Source organism: Onthophagus taurus, unplaced genomic scaffold (assembly GCF_036711975.1).
Source record: "Onthophagus taurus isolate NC unplaced genomic scaffold, IU_Otau_3.0 ScKx7SY_15, whole genome shotgun sequence".
NCBI classification, from domain to species: domain Eukaryota; kingdom Metazoa; phylum Arthropoda; class Insecta; order Coleoptera; family Scarabaeidae; genus Onthophagus; species Onthophagus taurus.
Window position 1 is genome coordinate 3561274 of NW_027248940.1, and position 20121 is coordinate 3581394.

Here is a 20121-nt window from a genome sequence, read left to right on the forward strand (position 1 = left end):
TCAATTTATTTCTATTAACTTTAAAAAATCGTATAAAATCGATTTATTGATGAATTTTTTTTAAATTGTTAATAATTAATAGAAGGAAGTGTCTTCTTTTTAGTAAAACAAACCGTTTTTAAAAACACCTTTTAGTTCTGGAGATACAATCATTTGAATTTCTATATCAATTTTTGAATTTATTTTTATTAACTTTAAAAAATTGTATAGAATCGATTTATTGATTAATTTTTTTTAAATTGTTAATAATTAATAGAAGAAAGTGTCTTCTTTTTAGTGAAACAAACCGTTTTTAAAAACACCTATTAGTTCTTGAGATACAATCATTCGAAATTCTATATCAATTTTCGAATTTATTTCTATTAACTTTAAAAAATCGTATAAAATCGATTTATTAATTAACTTTTTTTAAATTGTTAATAATTAATAGAAGAAAGTGTCTTCTTGTTTAGTGAAACAAACCGTTTTTAAAAATACCTTTTAGTTCTTGAGATACAATCATTCAAAATTTTTCAATTTATTTCTATTAACTTTAAAAAAATCGTATAAAATCGATTTATTGATGAATTTTTTTTAAATTGTTAATAATTAATAGAAGAAAGTGTCTTCTTTTTAGTAAAATAAACCGTTTTTAAAAACACGTCTTACTTCTTGAGATACAGTCATTCGAATTTCTGAATCAATTTTTCAATTTATTTCTATTTACTTTAAAAAATCGTATAAAATCGATTTATTGATTATTTTTTTTAAAATTGTTAATAATTAATAGAGAAAAGTGTCTTCTTTTTAGTAAAACAAACCGTTTTTAAAAACACCTTTTAGTTCTTGAGATAAAATCGTTCGAATTTCTGTATCAACCCTTGAATTTATTTCTATTAACTTTAAAAAATCGTATAAAATCGATTTATTGATTATTTTTTTTTAAATTGTTAATAATTAATAGAAGGAAGTGTCTTCTTTTTAGTAAAACAAACCGTTTTTAAAAATACCTTTTAGTTCTTGAGTTACAATCATTCGAATTTCTGTATCATTTTTTGAATTTATTTCTATTAACTTTAAAAAATCGTATAAAATCGATTTATTGATTAATTTTTTTTTAATTGTTAATAGAAAAATACGAAAATATGAAAATTTGATGAATTTCGTTATTTTACTAGCCCTTAATGCTACCACTAGGGAAATGGAGCGTGTAATAAAAAAACTTTTAAAACAAAAGTTGTGGCAAATTTTATTGTTAACAATATTGCCCTGTTAAACTTTTGCTCTCAGATGCGTCAATATCGAGAAAAATACGAAAATATGGAAATTGGATGAATTTTGGTTTTTCATGTTGTTAATGGTAGCACTCGAGAAACGGAGCATATTACAAAAAAACTTTTGGAGCAACAGTTGTAGCAAATTTTATTCCTAACAATATTGCTCTTTTACACTTTTGCTCTCAGATCCATATATATCGAAAAAAATGCGAAAATATGAAAATTTTATGAATTTCGTTATTTCACTAGTCCTTAATGGTACCACTAGGGAAATGGAGCGTGTAATAAAAAAACTTTTAAAACAAAACTTGTAGCAAATTGTATTGTTAACAATATTGTCCTCTTAAACTTTTGCTCTCAGATGCGTCAATATTGAGAAAAATACGAAAATATATGAAAATTGGATGAATTTGCTTTTTCAAGTAGTTAATGGTAGTACTCAGGAAACGTAAGATATTACAAAAAAACTTTTGGAACAATAGTTGTAGCAAATTTTATTCCTAACAATATTGCTCTTTTAAACTTTTGCTCTCAGATGCGTCAATATTGAGCAAAATACGAAAATATGGAAATTGGATAAATTTGTTGCTTTTTCAACTCGTTAATGATATCACTTAGGAAACAGAGCATATTACAAAAAAACTTTTGCAACAATAGTTGTAACAAATTTTATTCTTAATAATATTGCTCTTTTACACTTTTGCTCTCAGATCCATAAATATCGAGAAACATACGAAAATATGAAAATTTGATGAATTTCGTTATTTTACTAATTGTTAATGGTACCACTAGGAAAATGGAGCCTGTAATAAAAAAAACTTTTAAAACAAAAGTTGTAACAAATTTTATTGTTATCAATATTGCTCCCTTAAACTTTTGCTCTCAAATGCGTCAATATCAAGAAAAATACGAAAGTATATGAAAATTGGATGAATTTGCTTTTTCAAGTAGTTAATGGTAGTACTCGGGAAACGTAAGATATTATAAAAAAACTTTTGGAACAATAGTTGTAGCAAATTTTATTCTTAACAATATTGCTCTTTTACACTTTCGCTCTCAAATTCATAGATATCCAGAAAATAACGAAAATATGAAAATTTGATGAATTTCATTATTTTACTATTCCTTAATGGTACCATTAGGGAAATGGAGCGTGTAATAAAAAAACCTTTAAAACAAAAGTTGTAGCAAATTCTGTTGTTAATAATATTGCCCTCTTAAACTTTTACTCTGAGATGCGTCAATATTGAGAAAAATACGAAAATATGGAAATTGGATAAATTTGTTGCTTTTTCAACTCGTTAATGATATCACTTAGAAAACAGAGCATATTACAAAAAAACTTTTGAAACAATAGTTGTAGCAAGTTTTATTCCTAACAATATTGCTCTTTTACACTTTTGCTCTCAGATCAATAAATATCGAGAAAAATACGAAAATATGAAAATTTGATCAATTTCGTTATTTTACTAATTGTTAACGGTATCACTAGGGAAATGGAGCGTGTAATAAAAAAACTTTTAAAACAAAAGTTGTAGCAAATTGTATTGTTAACAATATTGTCCTCTTAAACTTTTGCTCTCAGATGCGTCAATATTGAGAAAAATACGAAAATATGGAAATTGGATACATTTGTTGCTTTTTCAACTCGTTAATGATATCACTTAGGAAACAGAGCATATTACAAAAAAACTTTTGGAACAATAGTTGTAGCAAATTTTATTCTTAACAATATTGCTCTTTTACACTTTCGCTCTCAAATCCATAGATATCGAGAAAATTACGAAAATATGAAAATTTGATGAATTTCGTTATTTTACTATTCCTTAATGGTACCATTAGGGAAATGGAGCGTGTAATAAAAAAACTTTCAAAACAAAAGTTGTAACAAATTGTATTGTTAACAATATTATTGTCTTAAACTTTTGCTCTCAGATGCGTCAATATCGAGAAAGATAGGAAAATATATGAAAATTGGATGAATTTGCTTTTTCAAGTAGTTAATGGTAGTACTCAGGAAACGTAAGATATTACAAAAAAACTTTTGGAACAATAGTTGTAGCAAATTTTATTCCTAACAATATTGCTCTTTTACACTTTTGCTCTTAGGTCCATAGATATCGAGAAAAACACGAAAATATGAAAATTTGATGAATTTCGTTATTTTACTAATTGTTAATGGTACCACTAGGGAAATTGAGCGTGTAATAAAAAAACTTTTAAAACAAAAGTTGTAGCAAATTCTATTGTTAACAATATTGCCCTCTTAAATTTTTGCTCTCAGATGCGTCAATATTGAGAAAAATACGAAAATATGGAAATTGGATAAATTTGTTGCTTTTTCAACTCGTTAATGATATCACTTAGAAAACAGAGCATATTACAAAAAAACTTTTGAAACAATAGTTGTAGCAAGTTTTATTCCTAACAATATTGCTCTTTTACACTTTTGCTCTCAGATCAATAAATATCGAGAAAAATACGAAAATATGAAAATTTGATCAATTTCGTTATTTTACTAATTGTTAACGGTATCACTAGGGAAATGGAGCGTGTAATAAAAAAACTTTTAAAACAAAAGTTGTAGCAAATTGTATTGTTAACAATATTGTCCTCTTAAACTTTTGCTCTCAGATGCGTCAATATTGAGAAAAATACGAAAATATGGAAATTGGATACATTTGTTGCTTTTTCAACTCGTTAATGATATCACTTAGGAAACAGAGCATATTACAAAAGAACTTTTGGAACAATAGTTGTAGCAAATTTTATTCTTAACAATATTGCTCTTTTGCACTTTTGCTCTCAGATCCATAAATATCAAGAAAAATACGAAAATATGAAAATTTGATGAATTTCGTTATTTTTCAAATTGTTAATGGTACCACTAGGGAAATGGAGCGTGTAATAAAAAAACTTTTAAAACAAAAGTTGTAGCAAATTGTATTGTTAACAATATTATTCTCTTAAACCTTTGCTCTCAGATGTGTCAATATCGAGGAAAATACGAAAATATATGAAAATTGGATGAATTTGCTTTTTCAAGTAGTTAATGGTAGTACTCGGGAAACGTAAGATATTACAAAAAAACTTTTGGAACAATAGTTGTAGCAAATCTTATTCCTAACAATATTGCTCTTTTACACTTTTGCTCTTAGATTCATAGATATCGAGAAAAACACGAAAATATGAAAATTTGATGAATTTCGTTATTTTACTAATTGTTAATGGTACCACTAGGAAAATGGAGCGTGTAATAAAAAAACTTTTAAAACAAAAGTTGTAGCAAATTTTATTGTTATCAATATTGCTCCCTTAAACTTTTGCTCTCAGATCCATAAATATCGAGAAAAATACGAAAATATATGAAAATTGGATGAATTTGCTTTTTCAAGTAGTTAATGGTAGTACTCGGGAAACGTAAGATATTACAAAAAAACTTTTGGAACAATAGTTGTAGCAAATCTTATTCCTAACAATATTGCTCTTTTACACTTTTGCTTGTAGATTCATAGATATCGAGAAAAACACGAAAATATGAAAATTTGATGAATTTCGTTATTTTACTAATTGTTAATGGTACCACTAGGAAAATGGAGCGTGTAATAAAAAAACTTTTAAAACAAAAGTTGTAGCAAATTTTATTGTTATCAATATTGCTCCCTTAAACTTTTGCTCTCAGATCCATAAATATCGAGAAAAATACGAAAATATATGAAAATTGGATGAATTTGCTTTTTCAAGTAGTTAATGGTAGTACTCGGGAAACGTAAGATATTACAAAAAAACTTTTGGAACAATAGTTGTAGCAAATCTTATTCCTAACAATATTGCTCTTTTACACTTTTGCTTGTAGATTCATAGATATCGAGAAAAACACGAAAATATGAAAATTTGATGAATTTCGTTATTTTACTAATTGTTAATGGTACCACTAGGAAAATGGAGCGTGTAATAAAAAAACTTTTAAAACAAAAGTTGTAGCAAATTTTATTGTTATCAATATTGCTCCCTTAAACTTTTGCTCTCAGATCCATAAATATCGAGAAAAATACGAAAATATATGAAAATTGGATGAATTTGCTTTTTCAAGTAGTTAATGGTAGTACTCAGGAAACGTAAGATATTACAAAAAAACTTTTGGAACAATAGTTGTAGCAAATTTTATTCCTAACAATATTGCTCTTTTGCACTTTTGCTCTCAGATCCATAAATATCGAGAAAGATACGAAAATATGAAAATTTGATGAATTTCGTTATTTTATTAACTGTTAATGGTACCACTAGGGAAATGGAGCGTGTAATAAAAAAACTTTTAAAACAAAAGTTGTTGCAAATTCTGTTGTTAACAATATTGCCCTCTTAAGCTTTTGCTCTCAGATGCGTCAATATTGAGAAAAATACGAAAATATGGAAATTGGATGAATTTGCTTTTTCATGTAGTTAATGGTAGTAAGTACTCGGGAAACGTAAGATATTACAAAAAAATTTTTGGAACAATAGTTGTAGCAAATCTTGCTCCTAACAATATTGCTCTTTTACACTTTTGCTCTTAGATCCATAGATATCGAGAAAATTACGAAAATATGAAAATTTGATGAATTTCGTTATTTTACAAATTGTTAATGGTACCACTAGGGAAATGGAGCGTGTAATAAAAGAACTTTTAAAACAAAAGTTGTAGCAAATTCTGTTGTTAACAATATTGCCCTCTTAAATTTTTGCTCTCAGATGCGTCAATATTGAGAAAAATACGAAAATATGGAAATTGGAAGAATTTGCTTTTTCAAGTAGTTAATGGTAGTACTCGGGAAACGGAACATATTACAAAAAAACTTTTCGAACGTAAATTGTAGACAATTTTATTCTTAACAATACAACTCTGTTGCACTTTTGCTGTCAGATGCGTCAATATCACGAAAAATACGAAAATTGAATAAAACGGATACACTCTCTCCATGGAGATTAAGTGCCAGACACTTTTTATTTATAACCACAAAAATAAAGTTGTGTTTAATAGAATAGACGTAAAGAATTTTTCGTGCAGTTATTGTCAAAACAGTATATACTAGAATTCTAAGAAGTTTTATTTAGAAGTTTACGTTGCATATAAAGTTACAATGCAAATTGTGTTAGTTTTAGGTGAAAACTTTTTCGGTGGAAATTCATTTCTGTTTCTGATCGACATCGTACATCGCCTTCTGGTGGCGTTTTTATTGCGTTAATTTGGCTAAATTTAGACTCGGCCACTCGACCACTCGACCTCTACACGTTTTATAAACCGTAAAACTTTTATAAACTTTATTATTTTGAAATTCCCAAAAAAAAGGAAATTTTTCTCGATATTTAAATTATTTAAAATAATACGATTTTGCTGTTTTTGTTGATCCTATAATACTTTAGTTATTTTGCCTTGATATCTTCAACTTTTCGCATTTTTTTCCACTTATTATTAGATCTTTCTAACAGTATAAACAAACGAAAAGATCAACAACAGTGCGAAATAAGTTTCGAGTTTCGATCGGTAACGGTGTTCCAAGTCGTTTCTCTAAATAGAAAATGATCAAAACTGGATTCCGCGCCGGTTTAATCTCTCGAACTGGGGTGGATTTTTAAAAAATCTTATCTCAACCGACGGAGATAACATTAGTACCAAGTTCAGAAGCGCGATTTTTTGCGCTCTTTTAACTCGTCGTGTAAAAATTTATTATTTAGTAGTATTTTAAAATTTCCCAATGGCGGACTGTTATAGATTAAACATTTTTTTCGATGATCCAATCGAAATCGAGGGCGATTAAAATTATTACAATCAGGTAATTCATTTTTAAATTTAAGTATTTATTAGCTCCATCTGTGAGTAAGGTTGCGAATTATTTTTTATTTATATATAGATATTTTTTTAATTAATTTATGAGTAGGGAAAGGAAAGTTAGATTTTACGAAACGAATTTAAGACCGAAAACCGGCGGAGCGTGAAAAGTTCATAAATTCCAAAACGATACGGATCTAGAAAACGATTTTTTATTAAAACATTAATTTTATTTTAGCCATTTTTTTATCTTGGACGCCGCGCTTCGTTTTATTGAGACTCGCCGATAAAATGTAATCTAATCTCGACGAAAAAAATTCATCCAATCAGAAATACGATCCCGCCTGGTAACACAAAAAAATACTCAAAACTTAATAAGATACATTATATTGTATACTATATCATAACTTCTATATTTATAAAAATAAATTTATGTCTTAAATTGAAGCTGAAGATGTCTTCTTTCGAAATCTGTATGGTGTTTATAATAAAAAAGGTTTGAGAAAAACGTTAATTGCGGTTATTAGATAATTTTATTCAATTGAAAAATAGTTAATTTTCAAAAAATCATAACTTTGTTATTTCTGAAAATGAGGAAATGATTTATGGCTCAAGTTGAAGCTGAGGATGTACTCTTTCGAAATGTGTATAACATTTAAAAAGTTTATATAAAAAAGTTTTGAGACAAAAATTAATTACCCTTATTACATAATTAAATTCGATTGAAAAATAATTAATTTTCAAACAATCATAACTTCGTTATTTATGAAAATGTAGAAATGATTTATGGCTCAAGTTGAAGCTGAAGATGTCCTCTTTCGAAATCTGTATGGTATTTAAAAATTTTATATAAAAAAGTTTTGAGAAAAAAGTTAATTACTGTTATTAAATAATTTCATTCGATTGAAAAATAATTAATTTTCAAAAAATCACAACTTCGTTATTTATGAAAGTGAAGAAATGATTTATGGCTCAAGTTGGAGCTGAAGATGTCCTCTTTGGAAATCTGTATGGTGTTTCAAAAGTTTATATAAAAAAGTTTTGAGAAAAAAGTTAATTACTGCTATTAGATAATTTCATTCGATTGAAAAATAATTAATTTTCAAAAAATCACAACTTCGTTATTTATGAAAATGAAGAAATGATTTATGGCTCAAGTTGAAGCTGAAGATGTCCTCTTTCGAAATTTGTATGGTGTTTAAAAAGTTTATATAAAAAAGTTTTGAGAAAAACGTTAATTACTTTTATAAGACAATTTAATTCCATTGAGAAACAGTTAATTTTCAAAAAACCATAACTTCTTTATTTTCGAAAATAAAGTAGTGATTTATGTCTCAAATTAAAGCTGAAGATGTCCTTTTTCGAAATCTGTATTGTATTTAACAATTTTATATAAAAAAAATTTGAGAAAAATTAATTACTTTTATTAGATATTTTAATTCGATTAAAAAATAGTTAATTTTAAAAAAATAGTGACTTCTTTATTTTTGAAAATAAAGTAGCCATTTATGTCTCAAATTAAAGCTGAAGATGTCTTCTTTCGAAATCTGTATAGCATTTAAAAAGTTTATATAAAAAAATTTTGAGAAAAACATTAATTACTTTTATAAAACAATTTAATTCCGTTGAGAAACAGTTAATTTTCAAAAAACCATAACTTCTTTATTTTTGAAAATAAAGTAGTGATTTATGTCTCAAATTAAAGCTGAAGATGTCCTTTTTCGAAATCTGTATTGTATTTAACAATTTTATATAAAAAAATTGAGAAAAATTAATTACTTTTATTAGATATTTTAAATTGATTAAAAAATAATTAATTTAAAAAAAATCATAACTTTCTTATTCTTGAAAATAAAGTAGTGATTTATGTCTCAAATTAAAGCTGAAGATGTCTTCTTTCGAAATCTGTATAGCATTTCAAAAGATTATATAAAAAAATTTTGAGAAAAACATTAATTACTTTTATAAAACAATTCAATTCTATTGAGAAACAGTTAATTTTCAAAAAACCATAACTTCTTTATTTTTGAAAATAAAGTAGTGATTTATGTCTCAAATTAAAGCTGAAAATGTCCTCTTTCGAAATCTGTATAGCATTTAAAAAGTTTATATAAAAAAGTTTTGAGAAAAAAAACAATTACTTTTATTAGATAATTTAATGGGATTGAAAAATAGTTAATTTTCAAACAATCATAACTTCTTTATTTTTGAAAATAAAGAAATGATTTAATTCTTAAATTAAAGCTGAAGATGTCCTTTTTCGAAATCTGTATAGAATTTAAAAATTTTATAAAAAAGTTTTGAGATAAACATTAAATACTTTTATAAGACAATTTAATTTCATTGAGAAAGAGTTAATTTTCAAAAAACCATAACTTCTTTATTTTTGAAAATAAAGTAGTAATTTATGTCTCAAATTAAAGCTGAAGATGTCCTTTTTCGAAATCTGTATAGCATTTAAAAAGTTTATATAAAAGAATTTTGAGAAAAACATTAATTACTTTTATAAGACAATTTAATTCCATTGAGAAAGAGTTAATTTTCAAAAAACCATAACTTCTTTATTTTTGAAAATAAAGTAGTGATTTATGTCTCAAATTAAAGCTGAAGATGTCCTCTTTCGAAATCTGTATAGCATTTAACAATTTTATATAAAAAAATGTTGAGAAAAAAATTAATTACTTTTATAAAATAATTTAGTTCCAATGAAAAATAGTTAATTTTCAAAAAATCATTACTTCTTTATTTTTGAAAATAAAGAAATGATTTAATTTTTAAATTAAAGCTGAAGATGTCTTTTTTCGAAATCTGTATAGAATTTAAAAATTTTATATAAAAAAGTTTCGAGATAAACATTAAACACTTTTATAAAATAATTTAATTCCAATAAAAACAGGTAAATTTTCAAAAAGTCATAACTTCTTTATTTTTGAAAATAAAGAAATGATTTAATTTTTAAATTAAAGCTGAAGATGTCCTTTTTCTAAATCTGTATAGAATTTAAAAATTTTATATAAAAAAGTTTCGAGATAAACATTAAACACTTTTATAAAACAATTTAATTCCAATAAAAACAGGTAAATTTTCAAAAAGTCATAACTTCTTTATTTTTAAAAATAAAGAAATGATTTAATTCTTAAATTAAAGCTGAAGATGTCCTTTTTCGAAATCTGTATAGCATTTAACAATTTTATATAAAAAAGTTTTGAGAAAACAATTAATTACTTTTATAAAATAATTTAGTTCGAATGAAAAATAGTAAATTTTCAAAAAGTCTTAACTTCTTTATTTTTGAAAATAAAGAAATGAGTTTTGTTTGAAATTAAAGCTGAAGATGTCCTCTTTCGAAATCTATATTGCATTTAAAATTTTTATACAAAAAAGTTTTGAGAAAAAAACCAATAACTTTTATTAGATAATTTAATGGGATTGAAAAATAGTTAATTTTCAAAAAATCATAACTTCTTTATTTTTGAAAATAAAGAAATGATTTAATTGTTAAATTAAAACTGAAGATGTCCTCTTTCGAAATCTGTATAGCATTTAACAATTTTATATAAAAAGTTTTGAGAAAAAAATTAATTACTTTTATAAAATAATATTTTTCCAATGAAAAATAGTAAATTTTCAAAAAGTCATAACTTCTTTATTATTGAAAATAAAGAAATGAGTTTTGTCTGAAATTAAAGCTCAAGATGTCCTCTTTCGAAATTTATATTGCATTTAAAAATTTTATATAAAAAATTTTTGAGAAAAAAACCAATAACTTTTATTAGATAATTTAATGGGATTGAAAAATAATCAATTTTCAAAAAATCATAACTTCTTTATTTTTGAAAATAAAGAAATGATTTAATTCTTAAATTAAAGCTGAAGATGTTCTCTTTCGAAATCTGTATAGCATTTAAAAATTTTATATAAAAAAGTTTTGAGAAAAAAATTAATTACTTTTATAAAATAATTTAGTTTCAATGAAAAATAGTTAATTTTCAAAAAACCATAACTTTTTTAGTTTTTAAAATAAAGTAATGATTTATGTTTCAAATGAAAGCTGAAGATGTTCTTTTCCGAAATCTGTTTAGCATTTAACAATTTTATATAAAAAAGTTTTGAGAAAAAAATGAATTACTTTTGTTAGATATTTTAATTCGATTAAAAAATAGTTAATTTTAAAAAAATCATAACCTAGTTATTTATAAATATGAAGAAATGATTTATGGCTTAAGTTGAAGCTGAAGATGTCCTCTTTCAAAATCTGTATGGTGTTTAAAAAGTTTATATAAAAGAGTTTTGAGAAAAAAAACAATAACTTTTATTAGAGAATTTAATGGGATTGAAAAATAGTCAATTTTCAAAAAATCATAATTTCTTTATTTTTGAAAATAAAGAAGTGATTTAATTCTTAAATTAAAGCTGAAGATGTCCTTTTTCGAAATCTGTATAGAATTTAAAAATTTTATATAAAAAAGTTTTGAGATAAACATTAATTACTTTTATAAGACAATTTAATTCTATTGAGAAATAGTTAATTTTCAAAAAGCAATAACTTCTTTATTTTTGAAAATAAAGTAATGGTTTATGTTTCAAATGAAAGTTGAAGATGTCCTCTTTCGAAATCTGTATAGCATTTAACAATTTTATATAAAAAAGTTTTGAGAAAAAAATTAATTACTTTTATAAAATAATTTAATTCCAATGAAAAATAGTAAATTTTCAAAAAGTCATAACTTCTTTATTTTTGAAAATAAAGAAATGAGTTTTATCTGAAATTAAAGCTGAAGATGTCTTCTTTCGAAATCTATATTGCATTAAAAATTTTTATATAAAAAAGTTTTGAGAAAAAAACCAATAACTTTTATTAGATAATTTAATGGGATTGAAAAATAGTTAATTTTCAAAAAATCATAACTTTTTTATTTTTGAAAATAAAGAAATGATTTATATCTCAAATTAAAGCTGAAGATGTCCTCTTTCGAAATCTGTATAGCATTTAACAATTTTATATAAAAAAGTTTTGAGAAAAAAATTAATTACTTTTATAAAATAATTTAGTTCCATTGAGAAATAGTTAATTTTCAAAAAACCATAACTTCTTTATTTTTGAAAATAAAGAAATGATTTAATTCTTAAATTAAAGCTGAAGATGTCCTCTTTCGAAATCTGTATAGCATTTAACAATTTTATATAAAAAAGTTTTGAGAAAAAATCTAATAACTTTTTATTAGATAACTTCTTTATTTTTGAAAATAAGAAAATGATTTATGATTAAAATTAAAGTTGAAGATTTCCTCTTTCGAAATCTGTTTTAAATTTAATTAGATTTAAAATAGTTAAATTTAAAGATTTCAATTTTATTTAGATATTTTATATGAAAAAGTTTTAAGAAAACACTTAATAATTTTTATTAAAATATCTAAAGATCGATTAAAAACTTACTTCTTAATCGGATTAATAAGACATGTACATGTTTTGCGATCGAAAATTCTGGTTAATATTTCGAGACGATACAACCGCTCTTTGAGACGAACGGGAACGAACTAAAAGCTCCGCGACCGTTATAACCCTTATATCTGAGCGAGCTTTTTCCAACCCCTTTCTGGTAAAGGTGGCGCCATCTAAATTTGAGGGGTTATATTACATGGTCGTTATTATTATTATTAAAAGATTTATTTCACCTAAAAAAGAAAAAAAAATGATTTCGTGTAAAGAGAGGCCAATTAAAACGTAGTTACTCGGTCGAAACCCTCCTTGAATTTCAAATTAGCACCTGACGTAAGTTGGTACATGTATGCTTGGTGGGTAAGTCATGTTGAAAATACGATACTATCAGATGGTAAAAATCTGCATTTTAAGGTGAGGGGAAAACGACTCGGAAAGCTTCTAGGAAGGGGGAGCTTTTATTTATGACCACCTTTGAACCACAACCGGCTATCAGTTCAGTTTCTTCGTTTCTCCGCGATTTTTTATCCACCATGTACTTAGATATGCTCGGATGATATCGCAAAAAGGGGGTAAAACGAGAACGTTTTAACCTAATGGGGAATTTCCGGTTCGTTTTGGCGATTGCAATTTTTTGGGAACAGATGTTTCCGAAAAAATTTCACCCACCCACCCATTATTATAAAAAATTCACAACTCCACCCCTTTACCAGTTTTCGAACCCGCTCATTATCGACACGGATGTCTCACATGTTCTCAAAACTCTCTCAAAGTCGCCTTTTAAACTCGGAGCTTTTAAATATTTAAGAAAAATTGTCCCTTATTGTACCATACCTTCACTTCTAACTCCACCACCATTATCATATCGTGGAGACGTTTTTAATAAATAATTGATGAGCTAGAATAAGAGCCACATGTTGGGTTTCTGCGGTTCGAAAAGTGGATAAAAAAAAAGAAAAAAAAAGTTGAAATAATACAAGGGGGTGGAAACCCCGTAATAAAGGGGGCGGGGTTATCCCCCTCCGTTTTTTTATTTTAGATTTGAAAAAATTTTTGGGGGGGGGGAAAAAATTTTTTATTTGATCGTCGTAAGGGTGGTGGTAGGGGAATGTCTAAGAAGGAGTGGTGGTGGAAGCGAGTGGTGGTGGGTCGTTCGTGGAGGGGGTTCGAAGAACCCTCCGAAAAAAACCCCCATCCTCTTTTTCTTTTTCCCCGTCGTCGTCGCGGTCCTCGGAAAATCGTAAGAGGTGGGGATGGACGTCGGAGAATCGCGCAGGCGCCCCTCCCTCGAAGACGCCGTCTAAGGCTCCCCTAGAAATTCTCTCCTCCTTCTTCTTCTTCTCGTTCCTCTCGCTTTGGCGTCGCGGCTGTTTGCAGGGCGTCCTCTTTTCGCATAGTCGGAGGGTCGTAAGGGCGTCTCCGTCTGTGTAGAACGCCCCGCGTCCCCCCCGGCGTCTCCGACGCGCCGGGCCGATCTTAGTTGGCGTCGGCGGCGGCCCGCGACGCCCGGCGACGACGTCGTGAGGCGACCGACGCCGTCTTCCGCGGCCTCCTACGACGCCCGCTTTTCTTAGTTATCAACGGCTGTTCTTGGCGTCAGGACGCCCCCTCCGCACGACATCCGAGTTCTTCTTCTCCCCGAGAAAGAGAGATAGAGATAAACACACTTAATACACATCGTTATATCCGGTTAAGTTCTCCGCGACATTTTTTTTCAACGAATTAAATCCGCGATTAAATTTCGATTCACCCCGAAATAGTGAAGTGCGCGAAAATTAAAAATAAAATTAAAATAAAATTAAATTAAATTAAATAAAATTAAATTTGGTGGTTTTAGGACGATTTTTTAAAACAATTAAAATCCGAGTGAGTAATTTTGAATTTAGAAATTTTCTTAACACGTGCAACACCGACTCAGATAGTCCGGCGATCAAATTTTATCTAAAAAATAATTCCCGATGTAATAATAGATTAGATCAAATAGTTAACTGGATCTTGCCAGTTTCAAACAATTTAATAATTCTAAATTAAAAATTGTTTGCAGAACGATCCTCAAATACAAAGAGAATCACCAACAAGACCCGAATACAAAATAAACCGAATAAAAAAGAAAAAATTCACAATCTAACCATAAAGATAAAAGACGTCGGGGCGATTTCGCCGAATTCGCCAAACGATTTCCTTCTTCGCTTTCGCGCACCAGAAGCCTGCAACCACGGACGATCAACATTTGTTGAACAACCTGAAGGTCGAACATGAAAACTTAGTGGCCAAGTGGCTGCAAAGTTCGTTTAAGGTCCAGGAATCAGCAGCAGCCCTGGATCTCCGCGCGGCCCCCCTCAGCCTCCAAATACCCATGGCCGAGGTCAATAACAGGCCCGTTTTTAAAATGAACAACGACTTTTGGAACCAGCCGAGAGGCCCTCCGCAGAGTATAGCTCAAAACCTATCAAATTCTAACCAAAATAGTCCAGTTCCCGGTTCGAATAATTCGGTGCCGTCGCATTCCCCATCGCAACAAAGCAACAGCAGCCAAAATCATGTAATCACCCAAGGCGCTTTGGCCCTACAACAAGCTCACGCGCAAGTACAACAAAACCAACCCGGTCAACAGCAACAACAACAACAACAGCAGCAACAACAACCCGGGATGCAACAAGATACGTTCAAAGATACGTTCAAAGACACGTTCAAAGACACGTTCAAAGACACCTTCAAAGACACCTTTAAAGACACCTTCAAAGACTCGATCCAGCAAAAATTGCTGCAACAACAACAACAAAATCAGCAACAACAACCGGGGCAAAACCAACACAACCAAAGTCCCGTTCCGCAAAACCCCATGGTTCAACAGCAACAAAATCAAGGACCCAACTCGATTCAAAACCAACAAATCGGGAGTCCCACTCAACAGCAGCAACAACAAATTGTGCAACAACAACAAGCTCACGTTCACGCTTTGGCGCAAGTTGCTCAACACTCGCTGGTGCAGATGTCTCAACAACAAGGGTTACCCAGTGGGCAAAATTCGCCGGATAAAATGACGGAGAAGTTCGTGAATGATTTGCAGGTAAGGTGCTAAATTTGCTATTTTTAAATTAATTTTGTTTAGAAAAATCAAACCAACCTAAATCTTATTTTTTTTTTATTCATTTTTTACGGGTATTCAATAATTAAATTTTGAATTTGAAAATATAATATATGGTTAAATTTTAAAATAATCATAACTTTAATATTTGTGAATAATTTCACTTTCACGAATTATTTAAAAGTTTTGTATAAAAAAGTTTAATAACATTAAAAACTTTTTTATTTGTGAAAATTAAAGTTCGATTTATATTGAAAATTAAAGCTTAGGATGTGTTCTTTCGAGATGTATATAACGTTCAAAAATTTTGTATAAAAAAGTTTTGAGATAAAATGTTATAAATGTTAATTACTTTATCTAAAAAGATTGAGAAATAGATGATTTTCAAAAAATCATAACTTCGATATTTATGAAAATAAAGAAATGATTTATGGTTTAAATTAAAGCTTAGAATCTGTTCTTTCGAAATATGTGTAACACGTAAAAAAGTTATATAAAAAAATTTTGAGAAAAAATGTAATAAGTATCATGATGTTTTTTACTTAACCTAAAAACGATTTAAAAATAGTTAATTTAAAAACATCACAACTTCTTTATTTATAAAAATAAAGATACAATTTATGTCTCAAATTAAAGCTTATAATCTCTTCTTTCGAAACGTATATACTGATTAAAAATTTTATATAAAAAAATTTTGAGAAAAACATTAATAATTACAATGATGTTTATTAGTTAGCACATAAAAACGATTAAAAAATGGTTAATTTTCAAAAAATCATAACTTCTTTATTTATGGAAGTGGAGAATCGATTTATGTCTCAAATTAAAGCTTAGGATGTCTTCTTTCGAGACGTATATAAGGTTTAAAAATTTTGTATAAAAAAGTTTTGAGATAAAATGTAATAAATGTAATAATGTTAATTACTTTATCTCAAAAGATTGAGAAATAGATGATTTTCAAAAAATCATAACTTCGATATTTATGAAAATAAAGAAATGATTTATGTTTTAAATTAAAGCTTAAAATCTGTTCTTTCGAAACATGTGTAAGACGTAAAAAAGTTATATAAAAAAATTTTGAGGAAAAAGGTAATAAGTATGATGGTGTTTGTTACTTAACCTAAAAACGATTTAAAAGTAGTTAATTTTAAAAACATCATAACTTCTTTATTTATAAAAATAAAGAAACGATTTATGTCTTAAATTAAAGTTTAGGATGTCTTCTTTCGAAACATGTGTAACACATAAAAATTTTATATAAAAAAGTTTTGAGGAAAACATTAATAATTACAATGATATTGATTAGTTAACACATAAAAACGATTAAAAAATGGTTAATTTTCAAAAAATCATAACTTCTTTATTTATGGAAGTGGAGAATCGATTTATGTCTCAAATTAAAGCTTAGGGTGTCTTCTTTCGAGACGTATATAAAGTTTAAAAATTTTGTATAAAAAAGTTTTGAGATAAAATGTAATAAACGTAATGATGTTAATTACTTTATCTAAAAAAATTGAGAAATAGATGATTTTCAAAAAATCATAACTTCGGTATTTGTGAAAATAAAGAAATGATTTATGTTTTAAATTAAAGCTTCTCTCGAAACATGTGTTACACGTAAAAAGTTATATAAAAAAATTTTGAAGAAAAAGGTATAAGTATGATGATGTTTCTTACTTAACCTAAAAAGGATTTAAAAATAGTTAATTTTAAAAACATCATAACTTCTTTAATTATAAAAATAAAGAAACGATTCATATCTCAAATTAAAGCTTATAATGTCTTCTTTCAAAGCGTATATACTGATTAAAAATTTTATACAAAAAAATTTTGAATAAAACATTAATAATTACAATGGTGTTTATTAGGTAACACATAAAAACGATTAAAAAATGGTTAATTTTCAAAAAATCATAACTTCTTTATTTATGGAAGTGAAGAAAAGATTTATGTCTCAAATTAAAGCTTAGGGTGTCTTCTTACGAGACGTATATAAAGTTTAAAAATTTTGTATAAAAAAGTTTTGAGATAAAATGTAATAAATGTAATGTTGTTAATTACTTTATCTAAAAAAATAGAGAAATAGATGATTTTCAAAAAATCATAACTTCGGTATTTGTGAAAATAAAGAAATGATTTATGTTTTAAATTAAAGCTTCTGTCGAAACATGTGTTACACGTAAAAAGTTATATAAAAAAATTTTGAGGAAAAAGGTAATAAATATCATGATGTTTTTTACTTAATCTAAAAAGGATTTAAAAATAGTTAATTTTAAAAACATCATAACTTCTTTAATTATAAAAATAAAGAAACTATTCATGTCTCAAATTAAAGCTTATAATGTCTTCTTTCGAAACGTATATACTGATTAAAAATTTTATATAAAAAAATTTTGAGAAAAATATTAATAATTACAATGATGTTTATTAGTTAACACATAAAAACGATGAAAAAATGGTTAGTTTTCAAAAAATCATAACTTCTTTATTTATAGAAGTGGAGAATTAATTTATGTCTTAAATTAAATCTGAAGATGTCTCCTTTCGACACCTGCACAATATTTAGAAATTTTATATGAAAAAGTTTTGAGAAAGAATGTAATAAATGTGATGATGTTAATTACTAATCTAACAACGATTAAAAATTGTTTTAAAGAACGTAAAACGAAAGAGAACGTATTTTGAGTAGTTCATAAGAGTTCATTTCATAAAACAGCGATTTTATACGATTTCTTAAAAAAATCCTACTAAAAGAGACAGATTAATTAAAAATAATGTTAGCATTTTTGTTTTAAAAAGAAAACACTTGTATCTATTAAAAAATAGATTTATTATGATTTTTTGAACATTCTAAGAAAAAATTGTTAACTTTAAGTTAAATTTTAAGAGTTTTAACTCTATAACTAAAAAATATATCACAAAACGTTTTATTTTTCTTTAGAAATTACCTTTTTATAGTTTAAATTTTTTGTTTGAAAAATTTGAGGTTTAGTTTCAATTTGATGTTTAACTTGTTTCTTTATTCCTCTTAACTTAATTTAAGTTAATATATAAAAAATGCAAGAATCAAATGTTAAGTTCAAAAAGTCATAACTTCTTTATTTATGGAAGTGGAGAATCGATTTATGTCTCAAATTAAAGCTGAAGATGTCTACTTTCGAAATATGTGTAGCATTTAAAAATTTTATATAAAAAAAATTTGAGAAAAAAATTAATTACTTTTATTGGATAACTAAATTCAATTAAAAAATAGGTCATTTGCAAGAAATCATAACTTCTGTACTTATGATAATGAAGTATCGATTTATGTCTCAAATTAAAGCTGAAGATGTCTACTTTCGAAATCTGTATAGTATTTAAAAATTTTATATAAAAAAGTTTTGAGAAAAAAATTAATTTCTTTTACTAGATAATTTAACTCAATTGAACAATAGTTAATTTTAAAAAAATCATAACTTCTTTATTTATGAAAGTGGAGAGTCGATTTATGTTTCAAATTAAAGCTGAAGATGTCTACTTTCGAAATATGTGTAGCATTTAAAAATTTTATATAAAAAAAATTTGAGAAAAAAATTAATTACTTTTATTGGATAACTAAATTCAATTAAAAAATAGGTCATTTGCAAGAAATCATAACTTCTGTACTTATGATAATGAAGTATCGATTTATGTCTCAAATTAAAGCTGAAGATGTCTACTTTCGAAATCTGTATAGTATTTAAAAATTTTATATAAAAAAGTTTTGAGAAAAAAATTAATTTCTTTTACTAGATAATTTAACTCAATTGAACAATAGTTAATTTTAAAAAAATCATAACTTCTTTATTTATGAAAGTGGAGAGTCGATTTATGTTTCAAATTAAAGCTGAAGATGTCTAGTTTCGAAATCTGTGTAGCATTTAAAAATTTTATATAAAAAAGTTTTGAGAAAAAAATTAATTTCTTTTACTAGATAATTTAACGCAATTGAAAAGTAATTAATTAAAAAAAAACTCATAACTTCTTTATTTATGAAAGTGGAGAGTTGATTTATGTCTCAAATTAAAGCTGAAGATGTCTAGTATCGAAATCTGTGTAGCATTTAAAAATTTTATATAAAAAAGTTTTGAGAAAAAAATTTATTTCTTTTATTAGATAATTTAATTTGATTGAAAAATAGTTAATTTTCAAAAAATCATAACTTCTTTATTTATGAAAATAAGAAAGTGATTTATGTCTCAAATTAAAGCTGAAGATGTCTACTTTCGAAACCTGTATAACATTTAAAAATTTTATATAAAAAAGTTTTGAGAAAAAAATTAATTTCTTTTACTAGATAATTTAACTCAATTGAAAAGTAGTTAATTTTAAAAAAATCATAACTTCTTTATTTATGAAAATAAAAAAGTGATTTATATCTCAAATTAAAGCTGAAGATGTCTTCTTTCGAAATCTGTATAACATTTAAAAATTTTATATAAAAAAGTTTTGAGAAAGATATTAATTTCTTTTATTAGATAACTTATTTGGATTGAAAAATAGTGAATTTA

General features: G+C 26.3%; 1 protein-coding gene across 12 annotated transcripts in view; it reads left to right on the forward strand.

Annotated features, from left to right (window-relative positions):
• The window catches only part of LOC111415282 (uncharacterized), a 210467-nt gene that overhangs the window by 59250 nt on the left and 131096 nt on the right, over positions 1-20121 (forward strand). For 10 of the 12 annotated variants that reach the window (XM_071201013.1, XM_071201002.1, XM_071201009.1 and 7 more), the window contains one exon: positions 14549-15574. In XM_071201013.1, coding sequence (XP_071057114.1) covers positions 14861-15574 — 714 coding nt within the window. In that variant the 5' untranslated portion in view covers positions 14549-14860. Of the gene's footprint in view, positions 1-6923; positions 7070-14055; positions 14371-14548; positions 15575-20121 lie in introns of those variants that run through there. The other 2 variants (XM_071201004.1, XM_071201005.1) reach the window with 2 other exon arrangements.